This window comes from Lethenteron reissneri, chromosome 34 (assembly GCF_015708825.2).
Source record: "Lethenteron reissneri isolate LAM-NWPU_2019-01 chromosome 34, ASM1570882v1, whole genome shotgun sequence".
Taxonomy (NCBI): Eukaryota; Metazoa; Chordata; class Hyperoartia; order Petromyzontiformes; family Petromyzontidae; genus Lethenteron; species Lethenteron reissneri.
In genome coordinates, this window is record NC_083812.1 from 5,824,649 (window position 1) to 5,848,675 (window position 24,027).

The 24,027-nt window shown below is 45.8% G+C and overlaps 1 protein-coding gene across 2 annotated transcripts; it reads right to left on the minus strand.

The window, feature by feature from the left end:
* IRF2 (interferon regulatory factor 2) lies at positions 1–23,353 on the minus strand. 2 transcript variants are annotated; one of them, XM_061565105.1, is made up of 8 exons: positions 23,216–23,239; positions 21,177–21,278; positions 7,758–8,101; positions 6,815–6,914; positions 6,464–6,640; positions 5,400–5,446; positions 1,830–2,488; positions 1–117 (listed from the first exon to the last, which is right to left on the minus strand). In XM_061565105.1, the coding sequence occupies exons 3-7, from the start codon at positions 7,842–7,844 to the stop codon at positions 1,856–1,858; spliced, it is 1,044 nt and encodes a 347-aa protein (XP_061421089.1). In that variant the 5' UTR covers positions 7,845–8,101; positions 21,177–21,278; positions 23,216–23,239; the 3' UTR covers positions 1–117; positions 1,830–1,855. The 2 variants fall into 2 exon arrangements, with proteins under 2 accessions (XP_061421089.1, XP_061421088.1); XM_061565104.1 differs by lacking the exon at positions 21,177–21,278 and having other exon boundaries at positions 23,216–23,353.
* Positions 23,354–24,027: the final 674 nt, after the last annotated feature.

Genomic DNA, 24,027 nt, shown 5'->3' on the forward strand with positions numbered 1-24,027 from the left:
CTTCTGAGCTGGCTCCGGAGGAGATCTGCAGATTGTAGCTGTCGTCGCTGTCTGGGTTTTCCGTCTTTACCTCTACCATCTGGCTCCACTCCGGGTAGAACATCTCATCCTTTATGTCTGGCAGAATTGGCGAGAGAATTACAACATGATGTACAGACCTCTTTGGTCAACCCACTGCTGGATGAAGGCCTCCCCTGCATCCTCACGATATAGAAGGAACTACGAGCCATTTAGAAATGGCCCTGACTGTGTCCATTTGTTGTCCCACTCATTATTTTTTCCCCCCATGCTTTGTTTTTGGTGTTTATGCCTGGACTGCGATCCAAAGACACAAGCGTAGGAAATCCGTGAGGCAGTACTGTCGGTAATGAATTTGGTTGTGCAGAGGTTTGAGCATCATTTCTTCATGCGTGCCAGTTTTCTCTCTGGGTTACTGTGCGTTTTTACTCTTGCAATGCACAAAAGTAGTTTGAACATCTCAGAGCAGGACCCTCTTAAAGTGTATCTCAAGACTCGGTGATTGTCAACTGGGTAAATACAGAGCATTGTGTATAAAGAATGCTTTATTTATGAAGTTCTCTTTCACTTTTATTCACTCTCCCATTTGATCATAAAGCCACACCGAGGCCAGCATCTGAAGCGAGGAAGAACTTGCAAAGAAAGCAGTAGTTCTGTATGAAACCGTAAATCAGTCATGGGAGATGTGCCCTCAAGTCACCCATGAAAACTGGGGTTACGTTACAAAGGAAAAATACAAATTTTGCAAAGATTTACTTTGCAAATCAGCAAGCTCTGCTTTGGTCAGCAAGCTCTTATTAGAATTCCATTCTGCAGGGGCAACCACAAATAGCTCAACAAAAAGGAAGATAATACTCACAAGTCACGCAGACGAGCGTCAGTGTGTGTTTATACAATTCATTAACAGCCACCCAATACGCAAACAGAAAACACAAGTTATATAACTCCGTTCATGCAGAACGCTATGAAAAACAACAACAATCACAATACACTTGGGCACAAAAACAGCTTTACAAACAATACTACTGAGTACGTAAAATTAAATGCAATTAATGAATGGAAGAATTAAGTCGCAATTGTCGTGATTTGAACGTTATCACTTTAACAAATGAATAGATGGAAGCATAAAAGCATAAACTTAAGACGGAAATGAAGAAATACTTTCGTAAACAATGCCGTATTCAGCTCTACGTCAGACTGACGTCACATAACAACACCCACAGCGTCACCTTTTGTTTTCAAAACGGTTGCTAAGCACAGGCCCAAAGGCCAATTATGCCAAGTGGCAAACAACAAACAGCACTCATAAAGTTGTAATAGAAAAGTTACACGTCTTGAATTGAGGAAGGTTATAAGAAAAAAAAGAGGAGATGGGAAGGAATACCAAAGTCGAGCAGTGCAAGGAAAGAAGCAGAAAGTGAAGCGTTGTGACTCGCAGCGTGGTGGTCGAACACGTTCTCAATATTAGGCATAGGAATCAATGAGTAAAGTTAATGGGAAGGATAAGTGACCAGCAAAACATCTATAATGACCATTCATCTTCTTGGTTCTTTCGGTAAAGTCACGTAGAAGGGAAATAATAAAATAATAAAGAAAACATTTCAAAATATTTTATTCTTTTTATTAATATTTATTTTTATTATTTTATTATTTCCCTTCTACGCGACTTTACCGAAAGAACCAAGAAGATGAATCCCTGCAGTCCACGAAAGCTTTAAATCGAAATGACCATTCCGTCGATTCTCCGTGCCCCACTTTAAAAAAATAAAGAACACCTTTAACCAATTCTCGAGCTCTGCTGCCGCATTTACCTGCGCTGGCCGTGCTGTGCAGCTCCTCAGTGCTCGTGCGACGAAGTGGGTTCTTGTGTGCCGAGAGCCAATGAGAAGCCCTGGTTCTGCTGCTGCGGGTCGTTGCGCCATACCTCCTGCAGGCCGTAGGTCGCGATGGAAGCTCCGGCTTTGAGGCTGCACTGTGTAGCCAGCACAGCGAGGTTCCCGTGCCCGCAGTCTTGCGTCGCCAAAGGCGTCTGCAACGCGTATAGAACTGGCACGCCTTCCTCTTGCTCCGTCTCGTTGCTTCCGTGCGGGGAGACCTCACGCTTTATAGGCAAGTCGGAAGGGTGGCATGAGACCACGGAAGGATCGTTCAATTTGTCCCGATTGTCCATGAGGGGCGACGGCATCTCGCCAACGGGCAGCTTCTCGTCGGACAAGTCGCCCACTTTGCTCACGACGTCTGGCCGGCGTTCGGGGAAGGTGGCAAGGTGGTGGCTGCTGTGCCCCGGACGCTCGGCCGGCGTGTCCTCGCGGCCGTCGTGGTTGTCGTCGTCCGTGATCGTGTCAATGAGGCTGTCGCACAGCATTTTCTGGATCTGCGATGACGTTAAGAGCCGGCAGTTCTCCAGCTTGATGTGCATCCTCTGCCTGTGGTCACTGCCACCTTCTCCTTTCACAGTCCCCGACTGATCCTGAAATTCAGCAGAACATTGCAGCTGTTACCATGTTTGGAATCCCAATTACAGTTTGCTAATACAAGGGGCTGAAGCGGTGGCGTAGTGGTTTGTGCCACTGCACTATGAATGATGAACCTCTTTCACACCGTACGTAGCTAACAATGATAATAGGAGGTGTGGGGGGGGCAAGGACAATCTAACAACCCGAGTTCGATTCCTGGCTATGGCTAGCAATAGTAACGAGTGATATACGAACCGGTTATGCCCCCCACCCCACCCACCTTTGCCAGCCTGAACTAGAACAGCACAGTAACTTTTGGCCAAATGACCCACCATGACTGCAACAGCAAAGGCCTCCTTCAAGCAATGGATGGACAAAAATCTTAAACTAATATTACTAACAGAAGGGTTAACAGAGTTCAATCCACGGCCGATGGATTTTGCAGATTAATGTTTTAGTTTACAAATGGAAACTTTGAACCGGTTTCGATTCCAAAGGAGTCTACGTCAGCAAGGTGGGATCCAATTGTTACTCAAACCCATTTAATGAAGAAGGGGTTCAACGCTGCCTTATTTAAACAAACACTTTGTAAACACTGAAGGGGGAGGCCCAAAGGATTGATGCCATGTCTCTTTGGCCATCTATCAAACTCTTTAACTTGCTCAAGGCCCACCAGAATGTACACATCGTTGATCCGAAGGACCTCATTCCGCATATAAAAAAAAATCGTACAAATTAGGGTTTTGATACTGGCACATCACGATTGCATGCTTTTGACAACAGTTTAAATGTATGCAACCTCTAGCAGCATATGTTTAACAAGCGTATAAGGGTCATTTTTAGTCTGCGAGAAAACAGACGAAAGCATAGGCTTAACTTCCTTTCCAGGGGCAGTGCACTTTTTGATAGTGTCCCTGCAGGAAATCATTAAGAGGCCAAGATGGGTGCTCAAGCTGTTAAACATTGGCGCTTCGAATCTTGCGAGCCAACACTAAACAAACCCTTGCTTTCATGACATTTAAGAAGGATGTGTTCCCAGTTGTACAACCTTAAACGAAACCGAAACATGTTTCTACCTTGGAGGACAAGCTTGATTCGTAAACAAAAAATGTATTTTTTAAAATGTCTAGACAGGCCTCATTAAACACCAGAAAGGTCAAGAGAAAACACTCAAAACAAAACCGAAACTTTTGGAAGTGGAAGTAACTCATGTTACTGCGCACGTATCAGCTGCTATGCGTTAACTGGATAGAAAAACTTTACCCGACTGTGCCGTGCTGTAACCCATGGCGTTCATGTTTCCAAAACACGGTTTTGCTACATCATTGCCTTGGCAACGTGCCACCCACCGAACGCTGCCGTAAAAGATGATTATTCAAAATAAAAGTTTAAACCATGTGTTCCGACCAGATCAATAAAACTGCAACACAGACGATAAACCGACTGTTTCGTGTTGGGATGCATTGCTCGATTCTGAAATCCGTGCACTTGAAAAATAACGTGAAAGGACCGACTCGTTGTGCATTACATAGTCACGTGTGATAATTAGAAATAACTGGACACTGCAGTGGTATGAATTCAGTAACGTCCTAAATGTAATAATACAATGAATGGGGCAGTGATTTGTAAAGAAATGGGGAAGGAATGTCGTAAATCACATGTAGGAATGTGCGATCACGTGGCACATACTGGATTCATAATCATCAGCCATGTTCTATGCACTGCTAGATAGAGGCCTCTCCACATTGTTGCCACTTCTCAGCCCTCTGACGCCACATTCCGCACTCGTGCTAATCTTATCTCTCCAGCGTCTCGGTGGTCGTACTTGGGGGATGCGATACCCACCCATGATTGCCACTCCCATCACCTGTCTCGTCCATCAGCCAACTTCCCTTCTATAAAAGTGTCCTTCCCAAGGCCACTTATTTTCTTTTCTTAAAATTACGATTCCTACCGATTTGCGTTTGTTCTCCCATCAATGTTCCTCTTTTCGTCTTTCAGTAGAATTCCAAAGATGCACTTCTCCATGCTTCTTCGTGTACTCTGTCTGTTGCGTCGATTCATTTTTAATCAGTGGGTTCATTTCTGATCTGTGGCATTGCAGCTTAAAATATATGTAACGTGCACTCACCGAAAACTTTTCCTCTTCAGTTAAAGTGTTAGATTGATTCTCATTATCAAATCTAATTTCCAAAAAGCACTCCAACATGTTCTCGCTTGCCTCTTTTCAATAATATTGATATCAGTCCACCATCAATGACAACCAGAGATATATATTATATACCTTAAATTGTGATTTTTGTCCAACAATTATTTTCTTTTGTTCAGCAAACTCGTCCCATGTGACTTTTGTTCGGCTTATTTATTTTTATCCAAATTTTGCAGCCTTTGTTCAGTTGTTCAAATCATTTCCTCTAGTTCATTTCCACAGGATGTTATAATCACTATGTCGTCAGCACGTATTGGATTACCGTATTACATTGTTGGTCTTAGATAGGGTATTTTAGTACAAGCACATGTACGTAAATCAACAGGGGCATGTTAATTCAGGCGTGTTAAAGTGTTATAGTATCGACAATCACGGTGTCACAAAACACCGAGTAACAAAGGGTGGTTAACAACACACAAATGTGAATGATAAAAAATTGCAAAAGGTGAATTCTATATGGTAAAAGACACAATAGTGACCAGAGAATCATCATAGAAGCAAACGTATGTTGTCTAGAAATCACATTTTGCATGTTTTTATTCACATTTGTTTTCAGTCTGCATGTGCGTATCTGTCTGTCGAGTTTCTCATCACTTACATTAAGTGTTGCTATTGATTTAACACGCAGATGTATAAACGCACATACAGAAAGGCTCATTGACGCAGATGGTGGTTGTACTGTAAGAGACATTTTTTTTCCCAGGAAGTGTACTTACATTGTCAGAGGCCATTCCATTAAGTTTGTCATTCTTGGCCAGAGACCCTGCTCACACAGAGTAGCAACACGAGACGTTGAACAATGCTGAACGCCAGCGAACACGCCACACGCTATACACCGCTCGACATTAACGTTGACACAGCGAAGCCGACCGGATTGGGTGTAAACCTGACAGCCGATCGGCTGGGCCACGATGAGTGATGTGGGGGGGGGTTGAGAAACGCAAGCGATGATTCTTGGGGTTCATGACGACCCTTTGTCAATGCTCCCATGCCGATGAGTCCAAAGTCTAGTTACTAGTCAGAAACGCGATGCTGTGCAATGTGTTTTGTCTTGCCAAGGGGGCCACAACTACTACTACGGGGTCACTGTGTTGGACACCAGAGCCACATGCGACAATGTGGACATGTGCCAGAATCAGTGGCGTCTGGAATGCTAAGAAATGTTAACAAATATAGTACAGTTATAATACAGTAAAATGGATATTGAATTATTTTAAACTTGATTCTTGCTCATGTACTGCCGCTAGCCAAATGAACGATACATTTTCTAAATTGAAAACTAATTTCTTTAGAACTGCTACCTCCGATAAGCATGGTTGGCTACGTACGGATGCGAAAAAAGTTCAACATACATACATTTACGGGTGCAATAACTAAAGTGCACAAAGTTAAAGAGCTATATATAGCAGCAAGGGATGCCATTATGGTCTATTTTTTTTTTATTTCTGTTCCATTCGTTATGTGCATGCATCCCCTTGGGGCAAATAATGCGACCGCATCAACAGCTTCCTGTACAAAAACGACATGATGTGTGGGGCGTGTTGGGGGGGGGGGAGTTCATGTGTATAGGGGCAGTGGCAGGGGAAGCCAACAGAGGTACAGGAAACTGGATGTCATTTGTGTTTTACCCAAACACCTGCTGCACCTGTAGCACAACTGTACTTCCTTTAACGGCGGGTTTTGCCCTTTGCACAGGGCAGCCAAATACCCGCCGTTAGGTCACATGGTCTGCGCGACAAGAAACTTTTCCACAATGCCAACCGCCGCGACAGTCACGCACCTTTCCTGCGCTTGTGCCTCTCGCGGGCGGGCAGCATGACGTAGACGCGGTAGGCGTTCTCCCCCTTCTTCTTGCTCTTGTCGCGCAGCTCCTTCACGTCCGGCAGCGAGTTCAGGGCACAGCGGAAGTTCGTCTTCCACGACTTGGGGTCTCCCTCCCGGTCGGGCCGGTGCTTCCCTAGTGAGCGACCCCGGGTGGGCATCACCAAGTTGGGCAGATAAATGTGAAATTAAAAAATAGTTACTTTTGAAAAACGAACACGAACACTGAAAAGTCGGCACATGCAACATTCGACTCGCCGGGGACACTTTGCGAGCTCAGACGGTTTGTTGGAGGTCTCGCAACACCCACCTGTGTGGACGGCCCAGTTCTTAAACAAGCACGCGTCGCGGTTCACGTCAAAGCCCTGGTGCGCCGCGTGCTTCCAGGGAATCTGGAAAATCTTCTGCTCCTTAAGGAGACAAAATACATCGCAAGCAGGTCTTAATAAATGCCCGTCCAAGCAGGAAGTGTTTAAGTTACTCGATGCCTTTGTGTCGTGTCCTTATCCGTGCAACATTCAATATACAACATTAAGGTCACTCTCGAACACACAATGTCTGAGAGCTTTCGTTTACTAGATGTGTCGAGTTAAGTCTTGCTTTTGATTTATAAATAGCTTGTGCTACACAACCATTCCTCCCTCCAGCTCTCTTTAATCCCCTTCTTCTATTTACTCCATGTATACTTTGAAGTCATTTAAAATACATTTTCCGTTTTAACTAAGCAATGATAAGAGTCCCACAATGGTGATACGGAGAGGTCACTGGCACTCCACCTAAAAGCACATAGCTCTGTCCCTCCAATACAATTATCTCATTATGCATATACTGCAACGTGACGATATACCCACATTTTCGCGTGACAAACACGATGAGCCAGATTTACAACAATGGCTGAAACATCACCTTAGATATTTCCACCACTGTTGGTATTTAGGGCAATGGAATACGTTTGTCAAAAATATGATCAAGACTGACATTCGTTAAAATTGTAAACCTGGCCGAACATATACATTTGATTTAATCAGAGTTGCTGAACACAGGGCGAAAGACCCAAACCACCAAAGGGACCAACAACAAACAGCACTATTAAAGAGGGGTCATACTTTCCTTTAGTCGATCAAGGTTATAAGAACTTGGTGAACAATTAGAAGATGGCGGGAGGAAATGTCAGGTGCACGTGCCGCCGCGAGGGTGTCCATGAAGTGCGATCTGGCCCCAAAACGGCATCGCGGCGTGTCAGCAGGCAGTACCTTGTTGATCCATCGCAGGCCGGGGATGGCCTGCGAGTTGATCTGCTCCTCCAGCCACGGCCGCATGCGCATGCGTTCCACGGGCATGGCGCGCCCACCTCAACCCCCAGGCGGCCCTTCCAGGCCCAGTGCGCGAGCCCTGCGCCGATTCCCGTGCGCAACCCCCAGAAGGGGCTGGGATGGGGGTAGGCCGGAGACACGAGCTTCCCCGACGCAGCAGCAGCTGACGGGACGCGGCGGCCTTTGCCTGCCGGCCCAGCGGCCTAAATCGCCCCGCTCACCGACGACTCGTCCGCCGTTTTACAGTGCCTGTCGACGTGGCTCCGGATCGCGCCTTGCCTCGCCTGCGGGGACAGCGTGGCAGTAACTCAGGTCAGAACTCTGTTATGGTGGCCCGTCGGATTGCTATACCAGCATGTTGAGGACTAATTTATTGCAACATGTCATAAAAAGGCATACGGAGGGCAATTGAGGTTTCACAGTGAGGCTGGGGTAAAAGTGTTGGAAACCGGCACGCCTTTCCTAATCTGATTGTAAAGAAATATTAGTGAAATACTTTTGACGGTGAATAGTTTTTTTCTAAACACGCTGCTGATGAGGGAACGGACAAACTGAACTTACACGCTCAACGTGAAGACAACTCTGAACCTAATTAACATTTCTATTTTGCCACATCATTTATTCATCAACTAAATCAATCACGATTACCTTCTTGCATTACACTGCACTATATATTTTTTATCCCTCGTTAAATTCGGAGCAAAAACATGCAAACATTACACAATATGATACCGTTTTTACACAACAATCAACCAGGAAAACTTTGCCCCGAGCTAAACTTGAAAGCTGTGCCAGCGAGCACAAAGTACAACTAACTTTACGAGAGAGACGGCTGTAAAAGACTTAATCCGCAGAGAAAGCGGTGACATGGCCGAGCGCTCACGCACGTGCTTGCCGCAAAAGGTTCGAGCCCAATGGCCGACCTGGTTAAAACTGCAGCGGTATTAAACACAATAAATGTCGTCTGTTTCACAGTCGTCATTAAAGATCCCGTGCCGTAATTCTCCAAGGAGTTGGGCGAGTGCGCCAGCATCTTGGTCCAAATTTGAAAAATGCCTCTAAAATTCTATTCAGAATATTAGGTACGGCAAGTCCTCGCCTTTTACGCGTTTTCGCACAACGCGTTTTCGCTGTAGCAATGCTCTCCTATTAGGGAACACTCTTCGTACAGCGTGGAACGTGCCCGTTGTAACGCGGTTTGAGTGGTCGATGGCGAACTACAGTACTGTACTTTCTGGAGCTGCGTGGCTGAGCGGTATATAGGAATTTTGGGTCTACGCGCGGAATGATACAGGACTGCATGTAGTGGCATACCCTCATGTCAGTTCTTTGTCCTGCCATCTTAGTGCTGTGTGTGTATATTGCATCTCGCAATCCACACCTTTTACACTATTCCTTTTGGGGACATTGTTTTCGCTTAAAAGCTTAAACGCGGCACTTTTCAGGAACGCATTTACCGCGTTAAGTGAGGAACGACTGTAATTTACTCACAAAGTTCATTTGAGCAAAACCTCATAGCAACATTAGGTTGATAATGTCGTCCGTGAAATATAGCGCTTCTGTGATATTCTTACACTGTAAGAATAGCGCAAATACCAAATATACTAAATGACTATTAAAACGTGCATTGAGAACACTGTAAAAAACACACACAATGGGACGCATTTTTCATGATAATTGACCAATGCGGGTATTCTTCGGTGTTAATAAACTGTTTTCCAACAGTAAATGTCCTGCACTCAGAACGACGCTTAGTCATTGCCCTTAATGGAGGCATAAATTAATCCACCCACACGTTACTTTGGTTGTTTTTGTGACACAAACACAATTAGGTAAAAGCCTTTCTCCCTTCTCAAAAGGTCATGGCCAGATTTGGCCATGATGTGCCAGCGTAAAAGGAAGCTGATTCACAGGGTCTGAAATCTAGCCCACTTTCGAGTGTAAAGGAGATACATCAATGAACGTACAGGACAGTGACTAAAGAAACATTTGACCAGATACATACCAGAGAATAGCTGCTTAACTGGTTGACTGTGCTGTTGCTATCAGCTTGTCCTACATACTTCAAACAAACGTTCAACACCTCAATCACACCCGAATGTACACATAAAATGCTCTGAATCAGAGCAGTGCGTGTGTGTGTGTGCAATGTGCACCACGTTACTATAGATATGCCACAGCGTGGGCATTCAAAGAAAGCCTAACGTATAAAGGCCCTCCCAAATACGACCCCATTATTCATGGGAGCATGGGCAAACATTCATAAAATATATTCACAGGCACTTCTTCTTCTTACCTCACATAATACAATGGAGGTTGGCAACGTTCCCGAAGAGAACCTGTGGCCCAGACAAAATCTAGGGTCAGTATTCTTCACTCTCGCCGATAAGACATTAGCACCATTGGAACCTCATTTGCCAGTAAAAATATGATAATTGTTTTTTTACCCTTCTATCTGGCAACAAAACGGACACCTTTTTACAAGGAGTCATGTTTACATAGACCACAATACCTGCAGTCATAATGCAAACAAAAAAAAACATAACTCTGATAATGTGCACTGTCCTTGAAGTGGACCAATCAACTTCAAGGACAGTGCACATTATCAGAGTTATGTTTTTTTTTCATCTGTTGCCAGATAGAAGGGTAAAAAAACAATTATCAAGACATCAGCAGTGCGAGGGCCATCACACTTTGGAAACCATTGGGGTTTGATAACACGATGATGGCAGAGGTATTTTCACATTTCTATATTGTCGGTGACTGCCTGTCAGGGGCCGCACTAAAGGCAACCAGGGACCGACAGGTGCCCATGGGCCTTGCAATGAAGTCCATTGATCTAAGTAATATCAGTACCATGGTTCTCGTGACAAATAGGGCTTTGTGTGGGAAATAAACCACCACGTAACTTTTCACATTATTACGCGGACATCCATGGACTCTGCTTTAAGCACAACACGAACAAAGCTAAATAATAAATGGTTCAAGTTGCATGCAGGTGTATAGCACCTGGATGCCCCATCACCAAAGAGCACGCAACTGGATAAAGTTCTCGGTTGTGTTTTCAGCTTGTATCGTGCGTTGTTTGCAATGTGCGCAGAGATAATCCTTAGTAACGGAGTTCAGTTGCCGAAGAAACTCGGAGTACGTGGAACAAAACATTGGATGTAATATCGAACAATACGCCCGCGGTACAAATGTAAAACACACTGGCGATCTGTACGGCACAGGAGCGAAAACGTACGCAGTAGTACCACATGCTGGGTTCCCAGCACCAGACGATGTGAAGACGTTTACCATTCAGTGTCGGTTGTGTGTTAAACAATGTGATGCTGAGAATTAGCCACACACAATGGTGTATGTATGTTGAACTTCTTTCTGACCATACGTAGCCAGCCAACCGTGCTAATCGGAGTGACAAATTTGTTAAGCACATTTTTTTTTACACAGGAATTAACACCTGGGCAATATACCAAATTCTCATTTATTTGCTTGTCTGGGCAGATAAAAAGGTTCGCGACAGAGGTAGGTGTCAGAATACAAAGGTGCGTACAATAAAACGGCATGTTAACCATGCTTCCTCAGCAACTACGATGTGTACAGGTACAGTCCTAGATTTGAAGCTTTCGTGACTGCAAGGATTCATATTCTTAGGTTTTTTCGGTAAAGTCACGTAGGTAAAAAATTTAAATTAATAATACATTTTTACCTACGTGACTTTACCGAAAAAACCTAAGAATAGGTACAGTCCTGTTGTCAATCCACTGCTGGGTCAGGCCCTCCCACACACCATAACAAAAATTTATATTTGTAAGACGCAATTCATCCGTAGATCCCAACGCACCTTATGGTTCTTGAGGGTTATTTAGTCATACTCGGCCGTGCTCATCGACGTGTGTTTGTGAAAGTGGACTAAGACTTTAGGGGTATAGAAATACACTGACAGAGTAACTCCACAGAAGCCTACAACACCTGCTCATATGACCTAACTCGTTCTCTTCGTTTTATGACACATTGGAATAAGCCGCAAATAGTTTTACTTTCACTTTATTCTCCATGGCAGCTTCCAGTTTGGGTTAATATTCCATAAAATTACCGGTTTTATTTTATTTAACATATGGTCCTATCAACAAATATATACATTACTATAATGCTACATGTTATACAATTATTGCGAAATATTTCCTTAATATGTTTGTATAATATCTTTAAAGGAATACACGTACAACTTCACATTGTGACATTAATATACTGTACTGTTACAGTACTCATTCTATGTAACATTTCGCTTTAAACTGCTTGTAATGAAACAATAATATATCGAAGGTTAAATTGCTATTGATAACCATCTCTTAATTTGCATTTCCGTGTGCGAAATAATAATAATTGTGCAGCCTTTCTTGATCCAATACTGTAAGACCTCCCCCCCTACCATGTCACATGGGTTGTTTGACCATACTTCACCACACTGGTCAGTGCAGGTTGGTGAAGGATGGGACTAGTTCAAATATCACTCACCACTGATGTTATCCGTGACCGAAATTTGTATTCAGATTGCTGGGTTTGCATCGCAGTTCACTAACCACGGTGCCAACTGCTTTCGCCCCTGCATTTTGTATTCCTAGCAACAACAAAAAATACCCACGGAAAAATGTTAACCCAACCATTCAACAGAGCCATTGAGATGTCTGTACACAAGGGGACACTTTTAAAATGAAATAAGATTGCTGCCCCACAGCTCGAAGAGAAATCGAAACAAAAATGGAAAATGAAACGAATAATTGCAGCAAACCTCATTCAACCCCTTTTTGTTTTGGTATCGCAAACTGTGGGTTTATTTTCCCCCTCCAATGCATGCAGGACCATGAAGATAGGCGGCGTTTGCTGCCAAAAATGTGGGCACAACAACCGAGGTCAACAGGAAAAACCTTGTTAAAAAGTACTGTGCAGGCTGACATTGGTATAATGTCTAAACTGTGCCCGTGGTATAAAAAAAAACATTAAAAACCGATTCCTTTCAACAAGCCCATCTTATTTGAGCAATTAATTATTTCACCTCTTGTTTTCAATGCATTTTTTGAAAAAAGTTTGGCCTTGCAGTTTTGAAAAGATGTTTTTGCTTTCACATTAAATAACTACAGTACTGTACAAATAAGCGCAATGGCGTCTGGGGTTTCAGCAGGTTTTTTTCTTTCTTTCAAAACTCCGTGTTTACAAGGTTGTCGAGCTTCCCGCTTGACTCTATGAGGCCGAGACAGACGATCAAGGATTGATTTGGGGGGGGGGGGGGGGCGGTAGGACTGGCGACCTCCTTTATGACCACGTCTCTTTGTAGAATCCCCGAGGTATCAATTTGGATGACCTTGTGTCGTGTAACAATAGGCCACGGCAGGAAAATAAGATGACGCTTGTTTCCTATAATATAGGAAATGGGAATGCCAACTATGGCACTCTGGGAATGTCGCTTGCTTCCCCCTTGGTTGACCCTGGCCATTAGGTACTCTGTGCTAGAGGCCGAGGGGGTGGTCACTTGGGGATAGGAAGGGGGCTCGCTTGGAGGCTTTGCCAGGATGGACCCTGAGGGTTGGTGTCAGGGGGTAGTTGCTGCTAATGCATGCTGCCCCTTGGCATTAGTTCTCCTGCACTTGGCTTATCATGTCTCAAAGGGCGATGCCAGATTCCCACGTATCTGGCCACAGAATGCAATGCAAATTCAAAGTTTAATTCCTGTGGAGAGCAGTAGTGTAGCGGTTAGTGCGCTTGTGCTAAGAACCCCGTGACCCGAGTTCGATTCCCGCTCATGGCCAACACCAGTGGCGATTATTTGAACAGGTGCCTCACCTAGATCGATTCAGCCTGAAATGAGTACCTCGTGTGATGTGTAAACGTTGCCACTAAGGAGACAAAGGTGGCCGGGCGTGGTGTTGCCGTGCCAGCCTTCATTAGGTGCTTTCTAACAGCACTTGCCCCAACAGTCTGTTAAGACTATACGGGGGATATATGTGTCTTTGTTTGTGACGCCAATGTTCCAAATCGAAAGTTTATGTAACTTCTGACCGAATCTCTCACCATACTGAATTGCTGATCTTGATTTTAATGCACTGAAACTCATCTTACGCACTGCCCTTTGACCCATGATTCCAATCATATCGAGCCTCAAATAAATCTGTGACAATTACATTGTTGTAGATGCATAGTTACAGTATAAGATTATTGGCGACTTAAAAATATCCACTGCAGCAGGTGGGGACTATCCGATGGACAACCTGGAAAACACTTCCGCATCGGGCTGTCAGCCACCAGGAAAATATAATAGGTTTTTTCGGTAAAAAATATCTTAGGTTTTTTCAGTAAAGTCACGTAGGTAAAAATAAAATTATAATTAATAAAAGTAAAATAAAATAAAAAATCACGACGTTTCAGAGGCAACACAAGCTTCCGTCTTCAGGTGGAACCGTCACAGCACGATTGCTGTATCAAGTAAAAAAAAGGGCAGTAGTATATCAAATGGGGCCTTTAATTTGCTCAATACATCCACAATACACTGCGCAGTTATGACCAACTTAAAATATTAGTCACTCAATTTGAGGATGAGATTTAAGCGCAAAGCGATGAGCTGTGTATGTGGTCAGATTTTTATAACTTTTTTTTTAAATTGGACACAGGTTTGGGGTTTTATTTTATTCTTTAGTGTCCCATAATCCAGAGAATTCAGTCCGTATACAGAAAGTAAGATCCAGTATTCAAATATACCATTGGCCTCATTCATAAGCGACTTAAATACTGTAAGCACGATTTATTGTGCTTAACCTCCACAAAGTGATCAAGATGCTGAGTAAACAGTTTTTTTACACATTTTATTTAATTATACTACGTATAAGCAAAAAAAAAGTACTATCAATGGCAAAAGCCATGAGCAATTTATGGCTTTAAATGCCTTTGTAAATGCAAATTCACCGTTTTATATTCGAACTGAATTAGGTTGGGGTTTTTCCCCCCCATCAAGCATGCCAGCATCAAAAAGTATTCGACATCATGATAGTGATCTGCAATAAAGTTGTGTTTAATTTGCCAAACAGGGGATTTTACACCCGTCCGATTTCCCTTCTTCAAACGCTCAGGGATTTACCGCTCACACGTCAGAGCCTCAATTTGCATCTAACAGTACTTTTTTTTATGCAAGACCCTTCACAGTTTACATTCATTAATGTCACCTTCACAAAACGTTATCACGGCGCACATATGACACATGGTGTAAAGGCAGGTTTGGGCATGCAGGCAAAAACAAATAGATTTTTGTAAATGCACAGGGGTCAATTGCCAATCCTCTGCTGGGTGACAGCCTCCCCCCACGGTGTTATGGGGTCATCGGGGTAAGTCACTATACTTCACCATGCTGGTCTGTGTATGTTAGCAGTGAGGGTATGGAGCTTAGACAAGTCCAGTAGAGAACAATGGACTTTGTTTTGTTACACTGCTGTCCACCAGCCACTCGCACCGGCTGGGCATGGTGCTGGTCACCCATCCCAGGCACTATTGGGGAACCTCACAGCAGCATCTGACATGGCTATATAAATCGAGGAGAAAAAATGTGAGCCTGCTCAATTAAGCTCCCCAACACGTGGAGCAGAAAACACATCAAGGATCGTGCCAAACAACGCTCAGCACACGTAACAACCCGGACAAACGGGCGATTTAACAGAATGATAATCTTTTGATTTAAAGCTTTCGTGATTTCCCTTCTACGTGACTTTACCGAAAGAACCAAGAATATACAATGTATATCGTATATTATAAATTAGACGAATTAGAACGGGTCTTGAGTCCAAACTGAAATAGCACAAAGCATCCTAATTACAGCCAGCCAGGGGAAAGTTATTCCACAAAAAAGAGCGGCAGTGTTTGGAGGTTGAAGGGAAGTTGAGGATGTGGTCTTTGCTGCCTGTTTTGCAGTACAGTACTCACGCTGCATGCACGCAGTTCCGTATACCGAAAACAACACCAAACATTGCATTGACATACTGTAGTTGTGTCGTAGGTGGCAAGCGTGGTATAGAAGCTTATTGCAAGGTGCCAGATCAGAGCACTGCACACACACACATGTACCGCTGTTGGGGTGGAGGGGAAGTCGCACAATAGTTTGCAACCTTTAGCCTGGTGACCCAAATTCCATTTCTGGACACGGTTCACATTCGTGGAGAGCAATATCTGAAACCGGTTCTGGGCCCTGCCTTCACCATCCCGCAATGACCAGCCTGTTAAGCATGGTCAAACAACCCCAATGACCCGACACAGCATGTAGATGCTTCCATATAGTGTATGTATGTAAAGTTATATTGTAAACAAAAGTTGTGTTTTGTATATGTACTTGAACACTTTATCATGAATTCGCTCAAACATTCTTTTATTTATATTGTTTTGCCACTTTGCATTTTTCTAAACGTCAATCTTTCAGAGCATATCTTATACGCAAGGACACCCTCGCACAAACATATTTTTGTCCCAATGGACACTCCCCTGGACATGAATGTCCACGCATACATAGATAGTATAGCACACATGTATTGTAATTATAATTGAAATTAAAACTAAACTATTTTTATTTAACCAGGTAAGGCCCACTGAGCTATATACTTTAGCTCTTTTTCAGACGTGACCTGGTCACATATGATAGCTCAACGAAGTGGCTTATTAAGTTGGAAATGTATACCAGCCAAATATTGTAAACGCATGTTTCTAAATGTGGAGGGGAAAACCGGAGGACCCAGAGAAAAATCAACACCACCAGGGAGAGAACACGGAAACTACAAATATACACAGCAGGCGTCAGGGTCGGGATCAAACCCACGACCTCCTGTATACCAGGCGAGGGAGTTAACATCTCGCCACAATTTACCTTTGTCCATATCACCCAGAATGAGCCAAATCTCATCAAATCTTGGAAAACAAACAGGTTAGCGCTTGGATGCGGGACCAACTTGCACAGCCGGTTGTTATAGGCTGTGGAACTGTATGGTAGGCAGCACAGTGCAGAAAAAATCCACGGCTGTACCGTACTTATATGCTCGCTTATCTTCACAAACCGACACTGACGAGCAAGGGGATGTATAGCCAAATAGCCAGACGCTAGCTAATACATCGTGCGGAGAGGCATCAATGTGCGTTTACAAATTCTCCAAAGCGTGCAATTGAATTGTCCCTGGTTTATATCACTGTTTTACTAAAACAATATATACCGGGAGTTTTCATAATTTTAATCGCATGTTTTTGCCCGGTGGCATTTTATTTTATTAGGCTCTTTAAACATAGGCCTCCACGACCTGCACGGCATGGATAGGTCATCGTCCGGCAGTGGGCCGCCAGAATGGCTGTAACATGGACACGTATTTATAATTCAGGAATGTTTTCAAGAATGTTGACTGATACATAGCATGCTACAGAATGCATGGGGGATGCACACCAACTGGGACAGGATCACGTATGGCATGTTCAAGAGCCGAGCGGGCACGCGGTGCATGACACGCGTGTTTGGGGAAGTGCAAGGCGGGACCGTGTGGATAACAACACGCACTTTCGCAAGCGGTCACACACACACAGTACACACACACACACACACTGTACATGTAAATTAACCCACAAACACCACGCATACCCTGGCATGTAACAACCGCCATTCGATACTAAGTGGTGGTGATATAACCACAGTGCCTTGTGCCTTGCTAAGTGCACCTTGAGGCCATGAGAAATATAAAAGGCATGCTGGCAGATCACAGGACTGACAGATGCACCACCTGTGATCCCCACTGCAAACCTGCTGCGTTTTAACCGCCTGAAACTGTGCTCGTTGTTGTGAGTGTTGCTTCTCTGCCCTCCGTTGCCCAATAGCGTCCTTCATGAGCCTCCTCTAGAGGGTGATTTTGACTCTACTGGTACCGGTCATCGGCAAGTTCAATCAGCTCCACATCCTCCTGTAACTGCATTATCCCATATACTTTCCAGACCACCCTGCGCCCATTTATCCCCCTCTATCAGGCCAAACAGAAGCTGATTGGGCATGCAGTGGCTAGGCATGTGGGCTACATGACCAAGCCAAAACAGCCTTGCCTGCCAGAGGAGCTCACCGATTGATGGGACTGCGTCCAGATCTTTCGAGGATCTGCAAGCTCACACAATCCAGTCTGGTTAAACCAAGTGCTACACAGCGTTATGCAGCTTATGAAACATGCCACTTGACTGACTCGGTGGGACCTCCGTTGGCAAACCAAAGCTGGCTATACGTGCACTCCCTAGGTACGGAAACCTCTCCATTATTCATGGGAAGTTGCGCTGATAGAGTAATTTGATGGCATAAAATACACAGGCAGGTGCTTTGTTTTTGTGCGGCTGATGGTAAGGCCCCATCCATCTCTCAGTGGCACACTCCAGGTTCACCAGTAGAGTCTCCAACTCCTCAGAGTGAGCAGCAATTACCAGACCATCGGCATACATAACATGGTTGACCAATATGAAGCCATCCTGTGACCGCACCCTGGCATCGATTAGCCCCCAATTGTATCTATACGAGATGAAAATGTCTCCATTACAACCGTGGAAAACATATCGAACTATGTGGTCAAACAAAATGTCAAATAGTATAGGGACCAGAAGACATCCCTGTTGCACACCAAGGTGAATGGCTTGCCCAACACCATGAAAGTCCTTGATGAATGGAAGCATGGGGCCAAGGACCCAGAAAACACGAACAATAACCAAAAGCCTTGCCCTAATGATGGTAGCATAGGCTTTGACCATTGCATTAAAGCAGAGATGTAGGTCTTGTTCATATTCTCTACACCTCTGCTGTAACAGAGGAACAGAGAATATGGCGTGCCTAGCAAGATGATGCTGAATAATCCTTGCAAGGAGCTTTCCCGGTAGGTGCTGTAATCAATGCGATCCCCCTTCGTAAAAATGGGGCACCATCACGCTGGTATATACATAGGCAAATATGCACACACGGAAAGACAGATGCACAAGATACAAATATAACAACACATACAAGTGAAGCCTGAAGCACACACACACACAAAGGCAAAAAGCCAAAGGCACACATTCTGAGTAACAAGACATTACACATATCGTCACACACGTTTAGCGAGAGCACACATACATAACCTGATTCCCACCTCTACCATTCTGTGACTGCCTAACCATTATAAAATACCCTGGGCGCCTAGCCAAGCCCTAATAGGAGGGGGGGGGGGGACTAAAAACACAACACAAGCAGCTTAATTCTCTATGAATAGGGCATCTTAGCTGCCAAAGGGTTAGGATTGTGGAGAGGCGAGATAAAACGATGATGCGAGTGGGGTGATGAAGGCAATGCCGATAAATGGCCAGGATCGGGTGAAGGAAGATAAGGAGGGAGGAGAGATGGTTGTTGTTGAGGTGTAAAGAGGTTGGAAACGTCCGTGTGTATTAATATTGTTGATCTATCATTGGGGAAGATGGTCCAGGATAAGGGTGATGTCATGACGTGTGTCAAGTCGGTGGGGTTAGAAACATCTGAACAATCTGGAATGTTCGTCGGATCACACGCGCACATGTGGTCTAAAACAAATGGTTGTAAGCTAACATGCCACGGTATTTTTTTAACACAGGGTTTAAAAAAAAAACATGATAGCAAACTGCTTGCGCAAACATAAAACATCATCGGACACATTCCTCGTCTTGTTAACTGTAGCGAATATGTACATTTCATAGCAAACAACAGATGATTCATACATTCACAGTAAACACAATCGTACAGCGCTACGACACACAGTACAGTCTAACACAACAAAAGCTATAAAATGAATTTTTTTAATGTAAAATGTGTTAATCCCCTATGCCTACAGCAGTGAATGACTTGTTTACGCAGTTAACTGTAGCGGCATATGTAATATACTGTGTACACACAGCAAGTAACATACGTAACATGTGCACAGCATGGCAAGTGTTGTGATGAACCCCATACTTCGCTGGGAAGACGTTTTCATGTAGCAGTGGGTTGACTGCCCTGATAAATGTCAATTATTATTGATCGGCGGTGCATAGAAAGAACTCTGCTGTGTACTGTACTGAATAGCAGTGTGCCTATGAAACAAACAAGTATAATGGAATGGTATACTAATCGATAGAAAAATATTGTATTGTTATAACCGACTATGTTTACGCTGTACACATGCTTTAGCCAGTACTTAATAAGGACAGGTTCAGTACCACTTTACCCCAATATACACTTACTACACAGTACTAACATGACTGCATATACAGTAAACATTACTGTGTGTACATATACGCATACGTTACAAAAATGAACAATACTTTGCAGACATCTGACAATCGCATTTGCTGGATGAAGTCCTCCGCATATTGCGTCAATCAAGGGCGGTTGTTTTGACTATACTTCACCACGACGGTCAGTGGTGTGGTTGGTGATGATGAAGTGGTGTGGTTGGTGATGATGAAGTGGTGTGGTTGGTGATGATGAAGTGGTGTGGTTGGTGATGATGAAGTGGTGTGGTTGGTGATGATGAAGTGGGTGATGGTGGTGATGATGAAGTGGGTGATGGTGATGATTAAGTGTGTGGTGGTGATTAGAGGCCGACCGAAATTGAATTTATGGTTTCGGCCGAAAACGAAACCAGACCGAAAGTTAAAAATTGACTTTCGGCCGAAACCAAAAGTTAACTTTTTGGCTTCGGCCAAAACAAAAACTATGCCGACTAAGGCCATTTACCAACTTTCAGCGCCGAAACAGAATTTCGATCGGCCTCTTAATTGTCAGACTTCTTATCTCGGTATCAACACGCGTGTAGACTGAAGCGAACGCAACACATCAAGCCAAGGCGGGCAGGCAGGCTGGGAACAGGCAACAGAGGCACTTCGATGTCGTCCTGCCAAAGAGACACTCCACCCACGGATGGAGATGCTGGCTGCCGTCTGTTGACCGCTCGCATATACATTAGCAGACCATCGTTGCGGCTGTAACCTCGCTCCCAAGCTGCTGCTGCTGCTGTGTCTGTGTGTTTGCAGCCTATCGCATAGGATTGCCTAGCGCCGACTGACCGGCCGATAGGCAGACTGATAGACTTAGCACTAGCGTTATATTCTAAAAAAATAGATCTTCCATTGACGACCGAAAGTCAATATCAGTTTCGGCCGAAACCGAAACCAGACCGAAAGTAAAAAATTGACTTTCGGCCGAAACTAAAAGTGGTCATTTGCCAACTTTCGGCCGAAACCAAAACCGAAACCAAATTTCGGTCGTCCTCTAGTGGTGATGATAAAGTGGATGGTGGTAATGTGGGGGGGGCAAAGTCGGAAATCGTTCGCCACCTGATGATGTTAATTAACCCCGCGGTGTGGAATTGAACTCGGGTGTCCAGGTTCCGAGTGAAGGCGCGTAAGCAGCACTTCGCCCCACGCCAACACGCCGCCCTCGTTACGCAGCAATGGAACACACACACACACGTTGATATTTATCAGTACTTAGGGGCAGTCCATAAATGACGTCACGCACCTAGGGGTGGGGGGTGGTCAGACATTTGTGACGATGTGTGACGACAGGGGAGGGGGGGTTTGAGAAATGTGACGTCACATAAAAATGCGCAACTTTAAATAAATATAGGCAACACGTTCTACTTAATTAAATAATTTTTTTATAAATGTTTTCTCCTACAACATCAGAGTGCTGCGCCACATTAAATACGCACTACAATGACAATAGTTTAAAGCGATTTGAAGCATGTTTTATTTGGGGGGGGGGGCAGAGCTTTGTGACGTCATATTTGAGGGGTGGTCTGACTTTTTGTGACGCCGTGTGACGATGGTTGGGGGGGGGGTCGAAAAATCGTCCAAAATCGCGTGACGTCATTTATGGACGGCCCCTTATGAAACCAAACGACATCTACTACTACAACTAAAATAATACACATCCGTGGGATAAACACAGCGCACGTGGCTTATCGCTTTGGATGGGGTGCCCCCCACCACCACCACCGTGCATGACCCAGGTGCTATAGGCAGCGTGGGCAGCTCAGGTGCTATAGGCAGCGTGGACATGACTCAGGTGCTATAGGCAGCGTGGACATGACCCAGGTGCTATAGGCAGCGTGGACATGACCCAGGTGCTATAGGCAGCGTGGACATGACCCAGGTGCTATAGGCATCGTGGGCAGCTCAGGTGCTATAGGCAGCGTGGACATGACCCAGGTGCTATAGGCAGCGTGGGCAGCTCAGGTGCTATAGGCAGCGTGGACATGACCCAGGTGCTATAGGCAGCGTGGACATGACCCAGGTGCTATAGGCAGCGTGGACATGACTCAGGTGCTATAGGCAACGTGGACATGACTCAGGTGCTATAGGCAGCGTGGGCAGCTCAGGTGCTATAGGCAGCGTGGACATGACTCAGGTGCTATAGGCAGCGTGGGCAGCTCAGGTGCTATAGGCAGCGTGGGCATGACCCAGGTGCTATAGGCAGCGTGGGCAGCTCAGGTGCTATAGGCAGCGTGGACATGACCCAGGTGCTATAGGCAGCGTGGGCATGACTCAGGTGCTATAGGCAGCGTGGACATGACCCAGGTGCTATAGGCAGCGTGGGCATGACTCAGGTGCTATAGGCAGCGTGGGCTGACCAGGTGCTATAGGCAGCGTGGACATGACCCAGGTGCTATGGGCAGCGTGGACATGACCCAGGTGCTATAGGCAGCGTGGACATGACCAGGTGCTATGGGCAGCGTGGACATGACCCAGGTGCTATGGGCAGCGTGGACATGACCCAGGTGCTATGGGCAGCGTGGACATGACCCAGGTGCTATGGGCAGCGTGGGCAGCAGGGGGCAGTGCGGCAAAAAAACCCCTCCACTGTTGATGTTCGCTCTCTCCCCGCTCAACCTTCACCACAAACCCACCCGCAGCACTGACCCGCGCGGTGAAGTATGGTCAACCAACGAGGAGTGGGGGGGGGGGGTCGTCATCCAGCAGTGGAGGACCAGAGATAAATACTTAACAGCATGTCACCGATAGTGGACTGTGTAGTACTGCCCCGGCATGCTGCAAACGACGATGTTACACTCTTGCGAGTAGTACTACTACCACTACATTGTGTCTACTCAGCACAATGTACATAGTACTTCATCTGTATACTACACACACACACGCATATACTGTTTACACAATGCATTAAAACACATTACCTTGTGCTAACCGGATCGCACTTGCGTTTGCTTAACACGTTAGACTTTACCCCCCCCCCCGTCGCATGACACTCAAGTGTAGACAAGTACAGTATCCTGATGTGCGCACGTGTAACACACGGGGTGAGGGCAAGTGCTTGCGTGCTGTCACTGCTGCCTGAGCCCCACACGTCTTCTTACCTGCCCAGCCGGGACTTTGACGCGAGAGGAGAGCGTAGGAGACGGCCACTGTCGATGGATGGACGCGCGCAAACTCCACCCCGAGTGTTCGCGACGCAGCGCTGTGCTGAGCGTAGCGCTGCGTTTTGCTTATCAGTGGGAACCACCCTCCTCCCCCTCCACCCTCCCCTCCCACCCTCCCCTCCATTCTCCTCCACCCTCCCCTCCCACCCTCCCCTCCATCCCCCTTCCACCCTCCCCTCCATCCCCCTCCACCCTCCCCTCCCACCCTCCCCTCCATTCTCCTCCACCCTCCCCTCCAGCCCCCTTCACCCTCCCCTCCATCTCCCCCCCTCCAGCCCCCTCCTCCCTCCCCTCCATCCCCCTTACACCCTCCCCTCCATCCACCTTCCACCCTCCCCTCCATCCCCCTCCTCCCCTCCATCCCCCTCCACCCTCCCCTCCATCCCCCTCCACCCTCCCCTCCATCCCCCTTACACCCTCCCCTCCATCCCCCTCCACCCTCCCCTCCATCCCCCTCCACCCTCCCCTCCATCCACCTTCCACCCTCCCCTCCATCCCCTCCACCCTCCCCTCCAACCCCTCCACCCTCCCCTCCATCCCCCTCCACCCTCCCCTCCATCCCCCTCCACCCTCCCCTCCAGCCCCCTCCCCTTTTGACCCTCCCCAAACCCCCACCCTCCCCACCCAAACCGAAACCACCTCCCCACCCAAACAACATCTTCCCACTGCCACTACCCCACCCTCCTCCCCAATGACCCCCACCCTCCCCATGGACTCCCACCCTCCCCATGGACCCCCACCCTCCCCAT